Here is a 14,098-nt window from a genome sequence, read left to right as displayed (position 1 = left end):
AAACAAAACAAAAAGAGATTGCAAACAGAAACCATAAGTATATCAAACATCTCAAGGAGCTGGTGGCCCTTGTGAGCGACAACAATCATTGCACACTATTATTTAATCACAGCTTTAATCATAGAAAGGTCAGCAAGTTCTGCGCATTCTAAATTGTAAGCAAATGAAAGAGAGGCCGAGATTAATAATTCATTATTGCACTTTGGTTAATAAAGAACAGCTTTCACACATGCGTGCAGTGAAGAAGGTCTGTACACCGGGGACTGGAAGTCATGGCTTCTCCATCTCCAATACTAAAAGCAAGACGGCGGTCATAGGATCCTGTACAAGCCGCACTAGAAGGCAGCTTAAGCGTGCGGTCATGTTCGCGGGAAGTCTCTAAAAGCCTGGCTAAACTGTTCATGAAAGAGGGGAAAGTGGAATGGCTATGAAAGCAATTTTATAGACGGGTTTTAAAATACTTTATTGCCATAGCTGGCATACAGACACGTGTGTGTGTGTGTGTGCGCGCGCGCTTTGTCTTTTACTCAAGTCTTAGTTGTTTTTTTTTTAAAATTTATCCGTCGTCCATCTGTCTCTCTTCCAGTCTAAGTATTGCGTGTTGGTGGAATGAAATCTGGTGTACCTGACATCTTATAAATGCAGACGTTACAATCAAAGAAGCTGAGAAAAGCAGATTAAATTTTATCAAACAGAAGATGGATGGAGGAGCAGAAAGAATGGACGGATAGACACATACGACAGATAAATGGAACGATCCTTCCCTTGTGTGCCACCACTCTCCCTCTCACCCCTGCATCCCCCTCGACCGCCAGGCAGGCAGCGCCGACAACGCCGAGTCCACAGTACAGCCATCCTCCTGGTCACAACAACACCATCAGCGCTGGCACCACGGCTGGCCAGCTGCACCTCTCATTTAGTTGGCGCTTGTCGTCTGCAGACAAAGGCGTCGGTCGTTTGCACCTGTGTCACACGCCTCACTCATCGTGACAACGTGACGTGACTGCACAGACCCACTCCTGGTCTTGCTGGCTCTATTACACAGACCCACTCCTGGTCTTGCTGGCTCTATTACACAGACCCACTCCTACACGTCAGCCGCGCACCTGCCCAGTGTCCTCCACTCTCCTCGCACCTTCCAGGACAAAGATTCCAGCAGCAAGTCTTGCAATTTCTGGCAGCAGATTGCGACTTGCAGGGTCTTTCCCTTGGTTGTCGTCTGCCTCACCAGTCACACGTACATGGCCAGATGGGAGTTTGTTTTGATGTGCCTCGTTCTGAGCTGTAAACAAGAACAGGAGATGTCTGGGTTCCAGCCAGTTCTGCAGAGTCACCTTCGCTTAGACTGATTTTGAAGGCCTGCTTCATGAAAGCGAAGGTGAGTCGTATTCATCGTAATGATAATATCATGATGATAATATTATTATCAGGATGCGACTGTTCTGTCGCTGTCTTGACACAGTTAGAAGAGTTCGCACATTTTTATATTTTTTATATGTTTTATATTCATGCTGGTCACTGTAGGGTCAAGAATACTTTAGTGAGTCGTTAACGTCTCTTCTGAGCTTTTTAAAAATTTTATAATGAAAACAAAGTGTGGAGATATGTCTTTGTAGCGGAAAATGGGAGTTCTTTCCAACCCTAATAAAATCCACACCGTTTGTCCGCTCCACACCAAATCTGGGTTGAAGTCCTTTTAATTACTTCTCGGTCGTAGACTATATTGACTACAACAGCGGGCAGGGGGGGGGGGGGTGATAGCTTGTGTATTTTTTAATGAGTTTCTTTTTCTTCGTTCTAAAATGTTACCGACAAAAGAAATTGCGTCTATCACGCAAAAGAAAAAAAACCTACCTAATATTTGGACATGGTATCAATGAGAATGATACAGATAAATCGAAGGAAAGAGAGAGAAGAGGGAGGAGAGAGAGAGAGAAATGGATGGAAAGAGGAAGATGGGAAGAGGACAAAAGCAATCGGGTCACGAGACACAAGACTTGAAACCTCATCCACCAGTTGCTAAAAGTATGATGTCAAGTTATCGAAGCAAGTCAAGAGAATACATTTTTCTCTGACAATATCAACTCTTGACTAAGATGAAGCAATGATTAGAAGGTTGAGAGTAAAATCAACGCCGTAAAAGTCACCGACAGAAATCAACCCTGGAGAAGCGGGTACCCCAGTTAGTGACTAATCATCACATAATCTAATTTCCAAATGATAAATTGCAGTTTCTACTTGACGAATATGGTTCATTTGTGACATAACAATAAGACTTCAGTTTCGATGCGAAATTCCCAACCACACATGGTCATTATCAATGTATTTCAACTTGGCATCAACACCTGCCATTACCTCATGAAACTTTATTTACAACTATCTGGAATGCTCCTGTGAAGTGAAGAAGCTAAACCTATTTTATTACAACATTAATGACTGCCCTTGGTATTAATAAAACGCGATTTTGACAAAGAAAGAAGCAAATCTTTGAAGATGAAAGAGAAGCGATTTTACCAAAGAGAGCCGATGCACAGGTAAAAGCTCCATATCCACAGCTCCAACAGATGAAAAGCTCTTATCACGAAAAACTGATGAGTGAATCGATGCCTGAAGGATAAACAGTTAAACGGTCAACTAGCCTGTGATTCGGACTCTGCCGAACCTTTTATTCAATTTTGTTAAAAAACAAGATAAATTGTCATTCTTCGCTTTGAAGCTGTGATGCAAAGATGTCTCTTTGTAGCCACAGTCAAAGAGCTTGCATCACAAAGTTTGAAGTTGATGTCATCTGTTCATCTTTTCTTTTCCTTTTTGTCGATTGATCCCAGCATAAATCCCCCGGCGATCGTGATTCTGCAAGTCAGTATTGCTTCTGGTTTCAATGCTCAATTCTAGGTTCTTGATGAATGTCAGTCATGAATAGTGCAAACACTTTAGCAGATTGTGGAAAAGACTGTCGTGTGCAACATGGCTGGTAGAAGTAGTGATAGACAAACTGTCTCGAGTATCTTTCAGAATAATATTGAAAAGTGTAGAGAACGTAATGAATTCCATTTAGGTGAGTAAGTTTTTTTTTTTATTTATTTATTTATTTTTTTTTTAAGCCTGAGTACATATCGTGACATTTGTCAAAGCTCACAGTCAGTAATTAACGCACAATTTAATTAACTGTTTGCTTATCGTGGGCGATAACTCTGGACCACATACATTTCCTAAGTTACGGTTCTTGGGAATGGAGATTTTGTGTGCTATCTGATTACCTCTGATGTTTGTACTCGATTTATTTCTCGCTGTGATGATGATTTGTCCTCGGTCTGTAGCTACATCTGAGCTTGTCATTGATAGCTGTTGCTTTGTGTCATTTCTTGTGTTCTTCATTTTTTTGGGGGTCAGAAAGTGCAGCCTGTTGTAGTTGAGATGCTGCGAGATGTGTGTTCAGTTCATTAAATTGTGTACCGTTGATGCGCGGTTGGATTATGACAAATCTGCTGCTGCTGCTGCTGGGTCTCCAGTGGATAGCACTGACCCTTACATTTGTGGAAATTTCTGTGAATTGAACTTTTGTAGCAGCCTAATGGACTAGGCAAGTTGAACTTAATTGACACTTACTGATTTCTCACAATCACGTCTAAAACTCAACACCTCCCCGGCTGTCGGAGGACACCATGCTTTGTGCTCTCTGTCGAGGGAAACAAATTGACCTTAATTCGCGAGGCCGACAGCGCCATTGGACTAGAGAGGCATTCGATGTCACGACAATCTTTCTCGCTCTGCTCTTCCTGGCTGTACTCAGGTTCGAAACTGCTTGGGACCATCCCCACATCTACGATGCCAGAGTGCTCACAACTGAAAGGACTGAAAGTGAACGCTTTCTCAGAATGGGTTGAATGAAGTAACTTGAGAGCAAAACATGACACCCTCCCTGTACCTCCCCTTCAGTTGTGTTTTAGACCCCATTGTAAGTAACGGATTGGTATGTAACCCAACATTTTGAGCAGAAACGATTGAGAAGGTCAGTATTTGTCCTTTTTTAAACACTGCCACTTTATATATACATATTTCTCGATAACATGTCTTAAAGGGGAACACAGGGATGTTCGTGATAGGTGACTGAATCCAATGCATAACTCTTATTCCTTTGATATTGTCGCTACTTTTTCAACAAATGTGCTGAAATAAAAATGTTTTTTTTTCTAAGACAAAGAGCCAGAAAAAGTGTTCATAGCCACCTTTTTCCATACAACCATTTTGATGAATTATTGTTTCCAGTATTTTTAGAATCTGCAATTATCTTGTAATAAATCCATCTTTGCTATCACTAGAACAAAGATCAGCGTCATTAACGAAACAGAAAAAAGGAGACAAAATGTTCTCTCTGTCTCTTCCAGAATGTTTATGTGTTTTCACGGAGCATTTTTCCCACGCATAATGTTTGCAGCAATCCTGTTTGGTGTATAGTCGTGCTTCAGTTTTTAACCTCTGTTGTTCGGATTCGAACAAACAGTTGTAAATCGTCTTCTCTCAGTAATATTTCAATTTCGATTTTTCCTGCTTTTACTAAAAGATGGAGCCGAGCATGGTGACTCACGTTTAATTACCAGCTTGAATATCAGCTTTTGGTTCATTTAACCAATGTTGACCACACCTGTGTGAACAGGTCTGAGAGCATGTGATGGGACTATCAGGGGGCAAGAAAACCAGCACATGACACTTGACCACTTCGCATTTTCTCTCTTAGTTGAGGACACGTATCTAACATCACCACCCACAACCACCATCCGACTGACCGCAAGGTGGGTGAGCCAGCGACATGTCAGGCACCACTCTCACAAGACTGTCTCACTTGGAGCGACCTGCCAAGAACTGGTCTGGCTCCACTGAGTATACCAAGATCTTCTCTCTCGGGGAGCTATTGCCTGCAAGCTGGCTCAAAGGGTTTTTTGGGGAAATCGAGTGAAATCAGCTCTGATATTTTTCTTACCTCACAAGCAAGCAGCACTGAACTCCGGCGGGAGGTGACCTTTGACCTAGTTCAAAGTTAAAGCAGCAGAGAGGATGTTGAAAATGCTCCTCTTGGGTTAAAGCTCAGGGCTTAGTTGCGCAACACGTCTAAATATTAAAACAAATGTAGAAATGTTTTCAGAAGAAGTGTTGTTCTGGCACTAGAGATTCATTTTACGATTTTCTTTTCTGAAATTAGAGTAGCCCGGAGCTGTTCTGAACTGGTTAAAGAAGCTCTGTGAACGATGACTGGAGCTATTCCAATCCCCTTTACATAAAATCTCGAAGTGTTGATTGAATATGGCAGAGACTACTCCGGACATCACAAATCAAATCCGCGATTTAAAGAAAATAAATTGTTGTTAGACATACTTTGAATGTTCATCAATGAACATAAATTGAACATGTCGTTTTTAAACTAAATCGTAACACAATATGCTCGCGAGTGTCACTGTTGTATTTTTTTTTGCAGTGGTAGTGTCTCACCGTAGTGGTATGGCGCAACGGTTAGCGCTGTTATCACCAATTGAAGGTTTGGCTGCCCAGAGTTCATCGGGTAACGTGGCAGCTGGCTGCTTGCCGATAGTCAGTTGCTGACACGGCGTAAAACCAAATCCCCCCCCCCTCACCGTGGTGGTCGAGTTGGCCTGTCGCGTTAGATGTTTACATTACTGAGTACATATCAAACCTCACTGACTGTGCTCTCCACATCAGTCAAGCATGCAACTTTATTTGTTATGCTAATTTTGAATTTAAACGTGAGCAATTTGCTCAGTAATTCGGCTGCCACGGTGTATGAAAAGCTATTATTAGGTTGACTTTCCGCAAAAACCACAGATTTTATTTATTTATTTATTATTTTGCATTAGCATGTGCTATCGAAAGCGGAAGTTGGGCTAAAACAGCTTTATCTCATTTAAAAATATTTCTAAATTTGCGCTGTGCACTAATTTTAGAAGCAATTTTATAAAACTGTTTTAGCTAAATACATTTAAGCTCTGAATAAGTTTAAAATTCAAAATGTGTTGTGCAACTGGTCTAGACGATCGCTGATTGCATAAAAATATTCTCAACAGCTGCTGGTTTTTTTTTAAACATTATAGGTGAGCGATTTTATCTAACCTGTAAGAAATGACTTGTGAATACGTGCCGAAGTTTTTAAGTGCTGAAAAAAGCGCGTGTAATCAATCTGCAGGTAGGAGACACAGATTCTATCATCAACTGCTCTTTGGTCGTGGACAAAGTTCGCCCCCTGCTGTGCGAGATTAACTATCCGTCTTGTCACAGAGCATCTCAGCGCAAAGAGGAAGAAAAAAAATTAAATGAACCCCCCCCCCCGAAAAAAAAAACAAACAAACAAAAAACCAAACTCGGTTTTTTTTTTATCTTGAAATTTCTTTTTGTCGACAAGAGAGAGAGAGAGAGAGCAAAAAAATACTTTGGAGACTACAAATTATGATTAATATGTGAACATTTTTTTTCGGTCTGAAGTGAAAAGTCCGCTGAAGGCAAATATAAATCTCAAACGGCAGCCGATGACATTAATGCCTTTATGGCTAACAGATGTCAGCATCTCCGAGCTCATGAAAGCCTAACAGCTCTACAAGGGGATAAACCACGAAAGGATAAGTAGCATCTATTGTCCTTCCACTCTGCAAGACTGTTGTATCATATTTCTCTCATCATCATCATCTCTGAACAAACTGCTTGTTTAATGTTTGTACAAAAGTGTTTGAATGACAACAAGCCAACTGGGCCGTTTCCCCAACATGGTAAAAAAAAGCACGCGACCCCCTGCGACCCCTGCTGTCAAACCCCATCTCTGATCATGCTCTTAGTGGAACAATTAAAGAGTAGCTATTATGCTTTCATTAACTGTACCATGTCAAAAGGTGGCCAATGTCACTGTGCCAGCATTAACATTAGCATAATAAATATAATAAGCAACGAAATTTGCAAAAGTCCTTTATGGATAAAATGACAGGGTTTCTTTTGGCGGATGAAAATAGCTCTGCACCCCTCTAGCCAAGTAATGACAAAGCTAGACAGGGCCCTACTCTTGTGAACCATTACAAATATCGGTTATCGTCATTACATCTGAGGAAGTAGAATCATGCGCCTTTGGGGTTCGCATTTTTTTGTGTTTTTTTTTTTTTTTTTTTTTGTTTGTTTTTTTTTTTTTTGTTACACCTGGCAGTTAAAATTTTTGCCAGCAAGCCGATTTAAGCTGTTACTTAGAACTGTGTCTGACTCTCCAGGGTCCAGACGAGCATTTTGATGTTGCTGTTCTAATTTCTAGTGCCCTCCTTTCTCAACCCTTTCACAGAAGACCTATCCGTCTGCTGAAGACACCATGAACAACACAACCACCAGCAACAACACTGTCGACGAACCGTGCGGTATGGAGGCCAGTGTTATGGCGACCGAGATTTGTTTGAATGACAACGAGACAGTTCACCTGCCGCAGGTGGAGATGACCTTACCCCGCTATCTTTACGTCTACGCCACTTTCCTCAATGTCGTCATCTTCGTCGTCGGCGTCGTCGGCAACCTCATGGTCATCCTGGTCATTACGTGCATGAGGTCAATGCGCACGCGCATGAACTACTTCCTGTTGAGTCTCAGCATCGCTGACGTTCTGGTCCTGACCGTGTGCCAACCGTCCGCCCTCATGGTCTTCTACTCCAAGGACCAATGGCTGATTGGCGAATTCATGTGTGAGTAAAGAGGATTACTCAGATGTTTGTGCTAATGTCATGACATCCAATTTACGTCTGTCTTCTGTTGCGTCTGTCCAGTTTTCAAAGCTTGCTTATTTTCCAATGACATTTTTTTCAGTGTGACATAGATAGGCTGTAGGATTATGATGAGTCTGTTGCTGCGTCTGTTTACCGACAGTGTTTTGATGTGGTTTGCAGGCAAGCTGGTGCCCTTCCTAGAGCACGCGACGCTGCACAGCTCGGTGCTGACGCTGCTGGCCATCGCGGTGGAGCGCTACAGGTCGGTGCGACACCCGCTGCGCGACTTCTGCCAGGAGCCTGTCGGGTACAACAGCTGCCCCGTGGTGGTCAGTGCTTGGCTGCTGGGTGGTGTGCTGTCGCTGCCCTTTGTCTTCTACACCTGGCTGGTGGAGGAGGAATATTACGACGGTTCGCGCGTGGTCACGTGCCGGACCGTGACCACGCCGCCTCTCGGCAGCGCCTACGTCGTGCTGCTGTTCGTGGTCTTCTTCGTCCTGCCGATGCTCTCCATGGGCTTCATCTATGCCTCCATCATCCGCAAGCTCGTGCGGCTGTCTCACGGAGGCGACGGAGATGCGGCATTATCGGCATCTGCAGGAGCTCGAGAAGGAAGAGGAGTGGTCTTCCGTTCCTCCCAGTCGCTGCGCTCCTCCCGCTCCTCCCGCGTGTCCCACGTGACCTACAGGCGGCCGTGCGGCGCCGCCTTCGACAGGTTCCAGAAGCGCGTTCTGCAGGTGCGGCGCCGGGTGGTGCTGATGATGGGCGCCATAGTCTGCCTCTTCTTCGTCACGCAGCTACCCTTCAAGGTCGTGACCCTATGGGTGACCTTTGGCTCCAGCCGCAGCAAGGAGAGCCTGGGCTTCGAGGCCTACTACAACGTCCTGTCCACCGCGCAGCTCGTCACCTACGTCAACAGCGCCGGCAACCCCATCATCTACGCGTTGTTGTCCCACAAGTTCCGCCGCGCCTTCCGCAAGCTGCTGTCGCGCAAGTGCTGCAGCATTTGAACTGGGGAGGCTGCTGTGTGGCATTGCTGTGCAGCAAGATGCCTATTTATCTACTGAAGCACTTTGTGTAAGTGCGCGCGCGCGCGTGTGTGCGTAGAAGTGTATGTGAGTGTAAGTGTGTGTAAGTGTGTGTGCGTGCGAGAGAGAGAGAGATGCCACATGCAGACGGCCAATACCTGCAGAGATGACGAAAATTGAGGGGTCCTCCGAACTTTTAATGCGTACTGTACGCAATTTTTTGCGTAAGCAGGAGCCCTGACCTGTTACCTGTTACCTGTTTCCGTCTGCTGCTATGATGATGTCCTCTTCTTGTTCTTGTCCGTCTAGAACATTCCTTGATTCCTCACGGACGACAAAGGAGCCAAGAGCGTGCAGACCGGTGAGCTATTCAAAAGCTATCATAAAGACTGTTAACCTGGTGATGTTGAAATCATAAAATTGTCTATCTTGTTAACCGGTGTATTGAAGTCGTACGTGAAACCGAAATAAAATTATTTTTAAAAAAATTCCCAAATTTAAAGCGACTTAAAATAAAGTCATTACATTGTTAAATGTCCACACAACATGCATAACACAATATACTGTGTATATATATATAAAATTGTAAAGATTGACTTTAATACATCTGCTATCAGTTGAATGTAACCTTTCAGTCCGGAAACAAAGTCTCCATACGTCGGTTGCCATGGTACTGGGGCAGCACAGAGTTATTACCTGTGGTCGTCTCACACCTGATTTGACAAATGTGCCTGCAGAACTTTTTATTTTTCTTCTCTATGTTACTTTAAGGTTAATTAAGCAAATCAGACCTTATCATCTGTAAGAGTGTGTGTGCGTGCGTGCGACAGAGAGAGAGAGAAAGGAATAAACTGTTTCTAAGGGAATAACATAAGAAAATGTGTATTATCCTCAAATGGACTGTGCAAAGGTTGATTATAAAAATATCTAAGATAAAATAAAATGTGTACCGTTAATAATGTTCTTACACGGGCATCAGGAGATATTATTTCATAAGATCTGAAGCAGTAAGGAAAAAATGAGACAAAAAGTGAGGTCAAGGAAACATGTTGACATCCTCAGTTTTATCCCGAAAAAAAATCAGAGAAAAAAAAAGAAAGAAGAGAGGAAAGAGGATGGGATATTCTACAACCCCATCCTTCACAAAGAAAAAGACAAATGAAACTTTCTGTGATGAACTGGAAGTGGACGAGACACAAACTCGAGCTCTCATGAATCCAGTCCATCGAAGACACCAAGTTTCTAGTTCAGATCCCGCCTCAGGGCACCCTTACTTCTCTCTGCATCCAGTTCATAAAGGTGAACGTTTGAGGTTTTTCTATGGATACTCTGGTTTCCTCTCTTTTCATCAGCACCTCCTGCCAATCACAAAAATCTGACGCTTCCGTTTCTGGTGATAGAGATGATGAGATAATAAGTCTGTGTATGTCGATGTCGATGTGGACGTGGTTCTCCTGCTGCGACACACGTTCGCCATGTCACCGCCTGAACCCTGACACACATCGCTTGCCACGTTTATACAAGAACAACGGCAACGTTCACGTTGACCAACCCGTTGACTGTACTTTCCTAATGGTCTTGTATATAGACCAAAGGTTCAGAGCCCTTTTCATGGTTTCCCATATTCCCTACATTCTGTCTTCCTTTGTCTGCCCTTCCCCACTCTAGTTTACTTCTTTTTTTTTTTTTAAGTGACGAAGTTCCACAGACCGTACACAACGAGCTACATGAGGTTTTAAAGACATTTCAACTTCCGTCTCATCCACCCGCGTTTGTGTGTGTGTGTGTGAGATGGGGGCTAAGGGGGAGGGCTGTGCTCTCTAGCCGATATTTTCCTGGCTTCCCAGAGGATCAGGAAGAAAGGGTTTTAAGGCGCTGATGTTGAAGGACTTCCAGACGGAAGCTCAGGCCTTTCAACAAACATTCGGGATGCCAAGAAGTCTTCGTTGAAGGGTTTTGTAACCTTTTACCTCAGACATCTGAAGTGACGTGTTCTGGAGAGCAGTCTGCTGGACAACAGACCGACACACGCTTTGTGCACTCTCCGTTGTCCGCAAACAAACCTGTTTCCACTCACCACTCTTCAGACGTGAACCAATTTCCTCAAAGCATGAAAACGTGGTAAAGAACGAACTAAAATAATCCAAAGTTAAGAAACATGGTGTCAGGTGAACACTCCATAAGTCTTGAACATAAAAGTACGGTTGGTAATCATCTCCCTTAAAATGGCTTTCCTTTAAAAAAAAATGAAGCGGTAACATGATCACTCTTAATAGCATGCCTTTTATTTCTTTCTCTCTCTCGCCGTTACATGCTCGCATTATGCTAGTCGTGTGATATATCTTCAATCAAACTCCATTAAACCAGTTTTGGCTTTGTACCCATCATACTCTGCAGCTTTCCAGCTCCAGACAAACCCAGACTGTCATTTTCAGAGAATTACCACCAGTAGTCACGCCATCTATTCTAGACGCCAAAAGTGCTCTTGTTCCTAATAGGAAATTTTCTCTCTGCACGAGCTTTCCTGCCATCACTGTCCTTTGAACGAGACATCACCCATCCACCCACCACCTCCGACGCGCGCGCACACAGACACACACAAAGTCGTAACTGTGGCATACATTCTGGCTACATGTTCCACCAAACAAGTAAGAAGAACATCAAAAACAACGAATGAATGAATATGTAAATTGTTGGTCGTCCATCACAATGCACTAGGAGGGCACTCACCAACGTTTTAAAACAGTTGTAGAAAACAATGAGAAAAGACAAAAGATGACAACTGTAGCAGAAAGAAAAACCGGTAATACCAGAATAACGTGACATACTAATAATAAAGATACTAATAACACACTAATAGCATAAACAATAAAGATTGGCATGGCAAAGAAATAAAGAATAACAAATATGCGAGACCTGACACGATAACACAAAAAAGTCATAACAAAGAAAAAAAACAGATTAATAACTGGACATGACAGAGTAATATCAAAGAATGCCATAACCAATAATAACCCAGACAAATGACAAAGATTGAAGGTTGTAACTGAGAACAACCCGACATAATAACAACAGAATAATACCACAGCACAGCAAGTGATAGAACAATAACAACAAGTGTGAAGCGATGTGGCAGGACACTTGACGCGCGAGGTTTCGACTTCACCTGACGACGACAAAGTGATGGAAGCTCGAAATAGCGCTGGACAGCTTCCTGTCCGCCATCTCCAGTTGCTTCTACTGTTTGTACTTTGATCGACCCACCTTTGCTGCTACTTTCATTTCTCGAGGGTAAAACTCAACGTTGCTGCTGACGTCAGCTTGAAAACGAAGGTCCGGTTTCTGCCCGTTATAGCCACACAGTGGGGCCTGCTGGCAAAGGTACGTCAGCAATATAGTTTATAAAACAAACTGTAGAGGACAGAGAATCTACAGACATGGTTGTGGGGTATAATTATGTAGCATTGTAAAGTATAATTATGTAACATTGTAATGTATAATTATGTAACAGCCTGGTAGTTCGTTACCAGTATAAACTGACTACCAGCGTGTAGCGGTACAATTTTAATAGGGACCAGTGCTGCATCTTCTGTAACGGAACTGATCTGTTTTACTGCTCTTTTCTCTGCATAATTCTTATTTCACATTGACACTGTTTCAAAGTGACGAAATAAATCTTTGACATTACCTTTAGCACCCATATAAATATGAAATTCTCTCTTTTTCCGTGACCAGAGTAGGACACTTGAGACACTTCTGTTCCTGAACCTACTCAAGCAGGACACCGCCTGTAGAATGTCGGTGCAGTCCCGCCCCGGGATTGTCTCCTCGATATCTCCCACACAAAGTATCTGGACACTGCTCGACCTATCGTACCAGGAAGATGCGTCTCCGTTACAGAATACTAAATAAAGAGAGAATAAAAAAGGACAATTCGCTATCAGACATAAGGGGTTGTCCCCCTTACCCGATGTATGCACCACGGGCCTTTCTTACACAAGACAGGGTAGCGGGTACTTACGGAAAACATTTTAGCTCTCATTCATTCATGAGTGTTTGATTTGCGTGCGTGGACACCAATGAAAGTCAGTCATTTTCCAACTAGAAAACCTGAGGAACTTTTTTTATGCAAGTGGCAAGGCAGCGAACGAAGTCATCGTGCTTGGAAAGCTGGAATGTGCAGTTGCCAACATATATAGCTCAAAGAAAAAGATCATGAAAACTATATTGTAGGATAAAAACACAATGGGAAATTTGCTATGTATCTTTGAATATTGCATCCATGACTAAAGCTGGTTTAAAAACGTTCGTGAAACAGAAAACTAAGGGACGAATAAGAAACACCACGGATGCATATAGGTGGATTGCTGTCTGCCGAGACCAACGCTTAGCACCTTGCGAAGTTCTCCGCTGTTAGTCTTGGCGAGCCTTAACAGTGAATAAGACTAATCCGGAAGCTTTGAACACACCTGCCTCCAGCAGTCCAGTAATACAACTTCGTGGAAAGACCGTAGAGCTGAAGCTTCTTCATCCCTGAAAATTGTGCTCCATGCTATATCTTTCTTTAATCTATGTGGCCTGCAAATATTTTTTCTGCAAGTTATGGAAACATCCTCAAATGGTCCTTAGAATAGGTTTCCAGGTCCTTGAAAGTCTTTATTTTCAGTGTGGTCAGACGTGTGAACCCTGCTATAAGTATTTGTATATATTCTAAATGTTATGATTGTAACCTGTATGATCTGTTCGTATTTACACAGGGATGGGCCAGTCGCACAAAAAACCAAACCAAAACAAAAACAGCAAAAATTTTTTGAGGGGAAAAAAGAGCTGGCCTATTATTTCTTTCGAAAAGGACACGGTGGCGACCCAATTTTGCAGTTAGCCCAAAACGGCTCTTCCAAAACGACGTTTGAAGCTTTTAAAAAAACAAAACAAAAAACAACTCACGTTCTCTCTCTAAATGCCTCACCTTTTTTTCCCTCCCGTTCCCCAATCTTTTTTCACACCGTCATAATTTTCCTTTTGGTCATTTACCCACATTCAGACAATAAATTTTGACATCTTGCTTATCCTTTCTTTCTGGCGTCTCTAAGAGCTGGCGAGGATTTCTTTCAGACAATACGCGGTTAAAAAAAAAAAAAGGGTATTTTTATGACGGAGTCGATTTGTGATTTGTGATAAGAATTATTACTGACATTCTCTCTTCTTTGTTCGAGGCTCAGACAATTTACATTTAACAAACAAAACGCATTATGGTTAGATTTGTCAGTCATGCAGTCGTTCTGTGTATCACAAGTCGACTGCAACTGGAAACGCAACAGAAAAAAAAAA

General features: G+C 42.8%; 1 protein-coding gene across 1 annotated transcript; it reads left to right on the top strand.

Moving 5' to 3' along the window:
- The first annotated feature begins 1,122 nt into the window (after positions 1–1,122).
- LOC112565349 (trissin receptor-like) lies at positions 1,123–8,838 on the top strand. Its single transcript, XM_025240756.1, has 3 exons — positions 1,123–1,378; positions 7,328–7,718; positions 7,920–8,838. The coding sequence occupies exons 1-3, from the start codon at positions 1,367–1,369 to the stop codon at positions 8,747–8,749; spliced, it is 1,233 nt and encodes a 410-aa protein (XP_025096541.1). The 5' UTR covers positions 1,123–1,366; the 3' UTR covers positions 8,750–8,838.
- Positions 8,839–14,098: the final 5,260 nt, after the last annotated feature.

Source organism: Pomacea canaliculata, linkage group LG5 (assembly GCF_003073045.1).
Source record: "Pomacea canaliculata isolate SZHN2017 linkage group LG5, ASM307304v1, whole genome shotgun sequence".
In the NCBI taxonomy this organism is placed as follows: Eukaryota; Metazoa; Mollusca; class Gastropoda; order Architaenioglossa; family Ampullariidae; genus Pomacea; species Pomacea canaliculata.
Note: the sequence above shows the minus strand (reverse complement) of the source record. Positions and strands in the feature narration are given on the sequence as shown.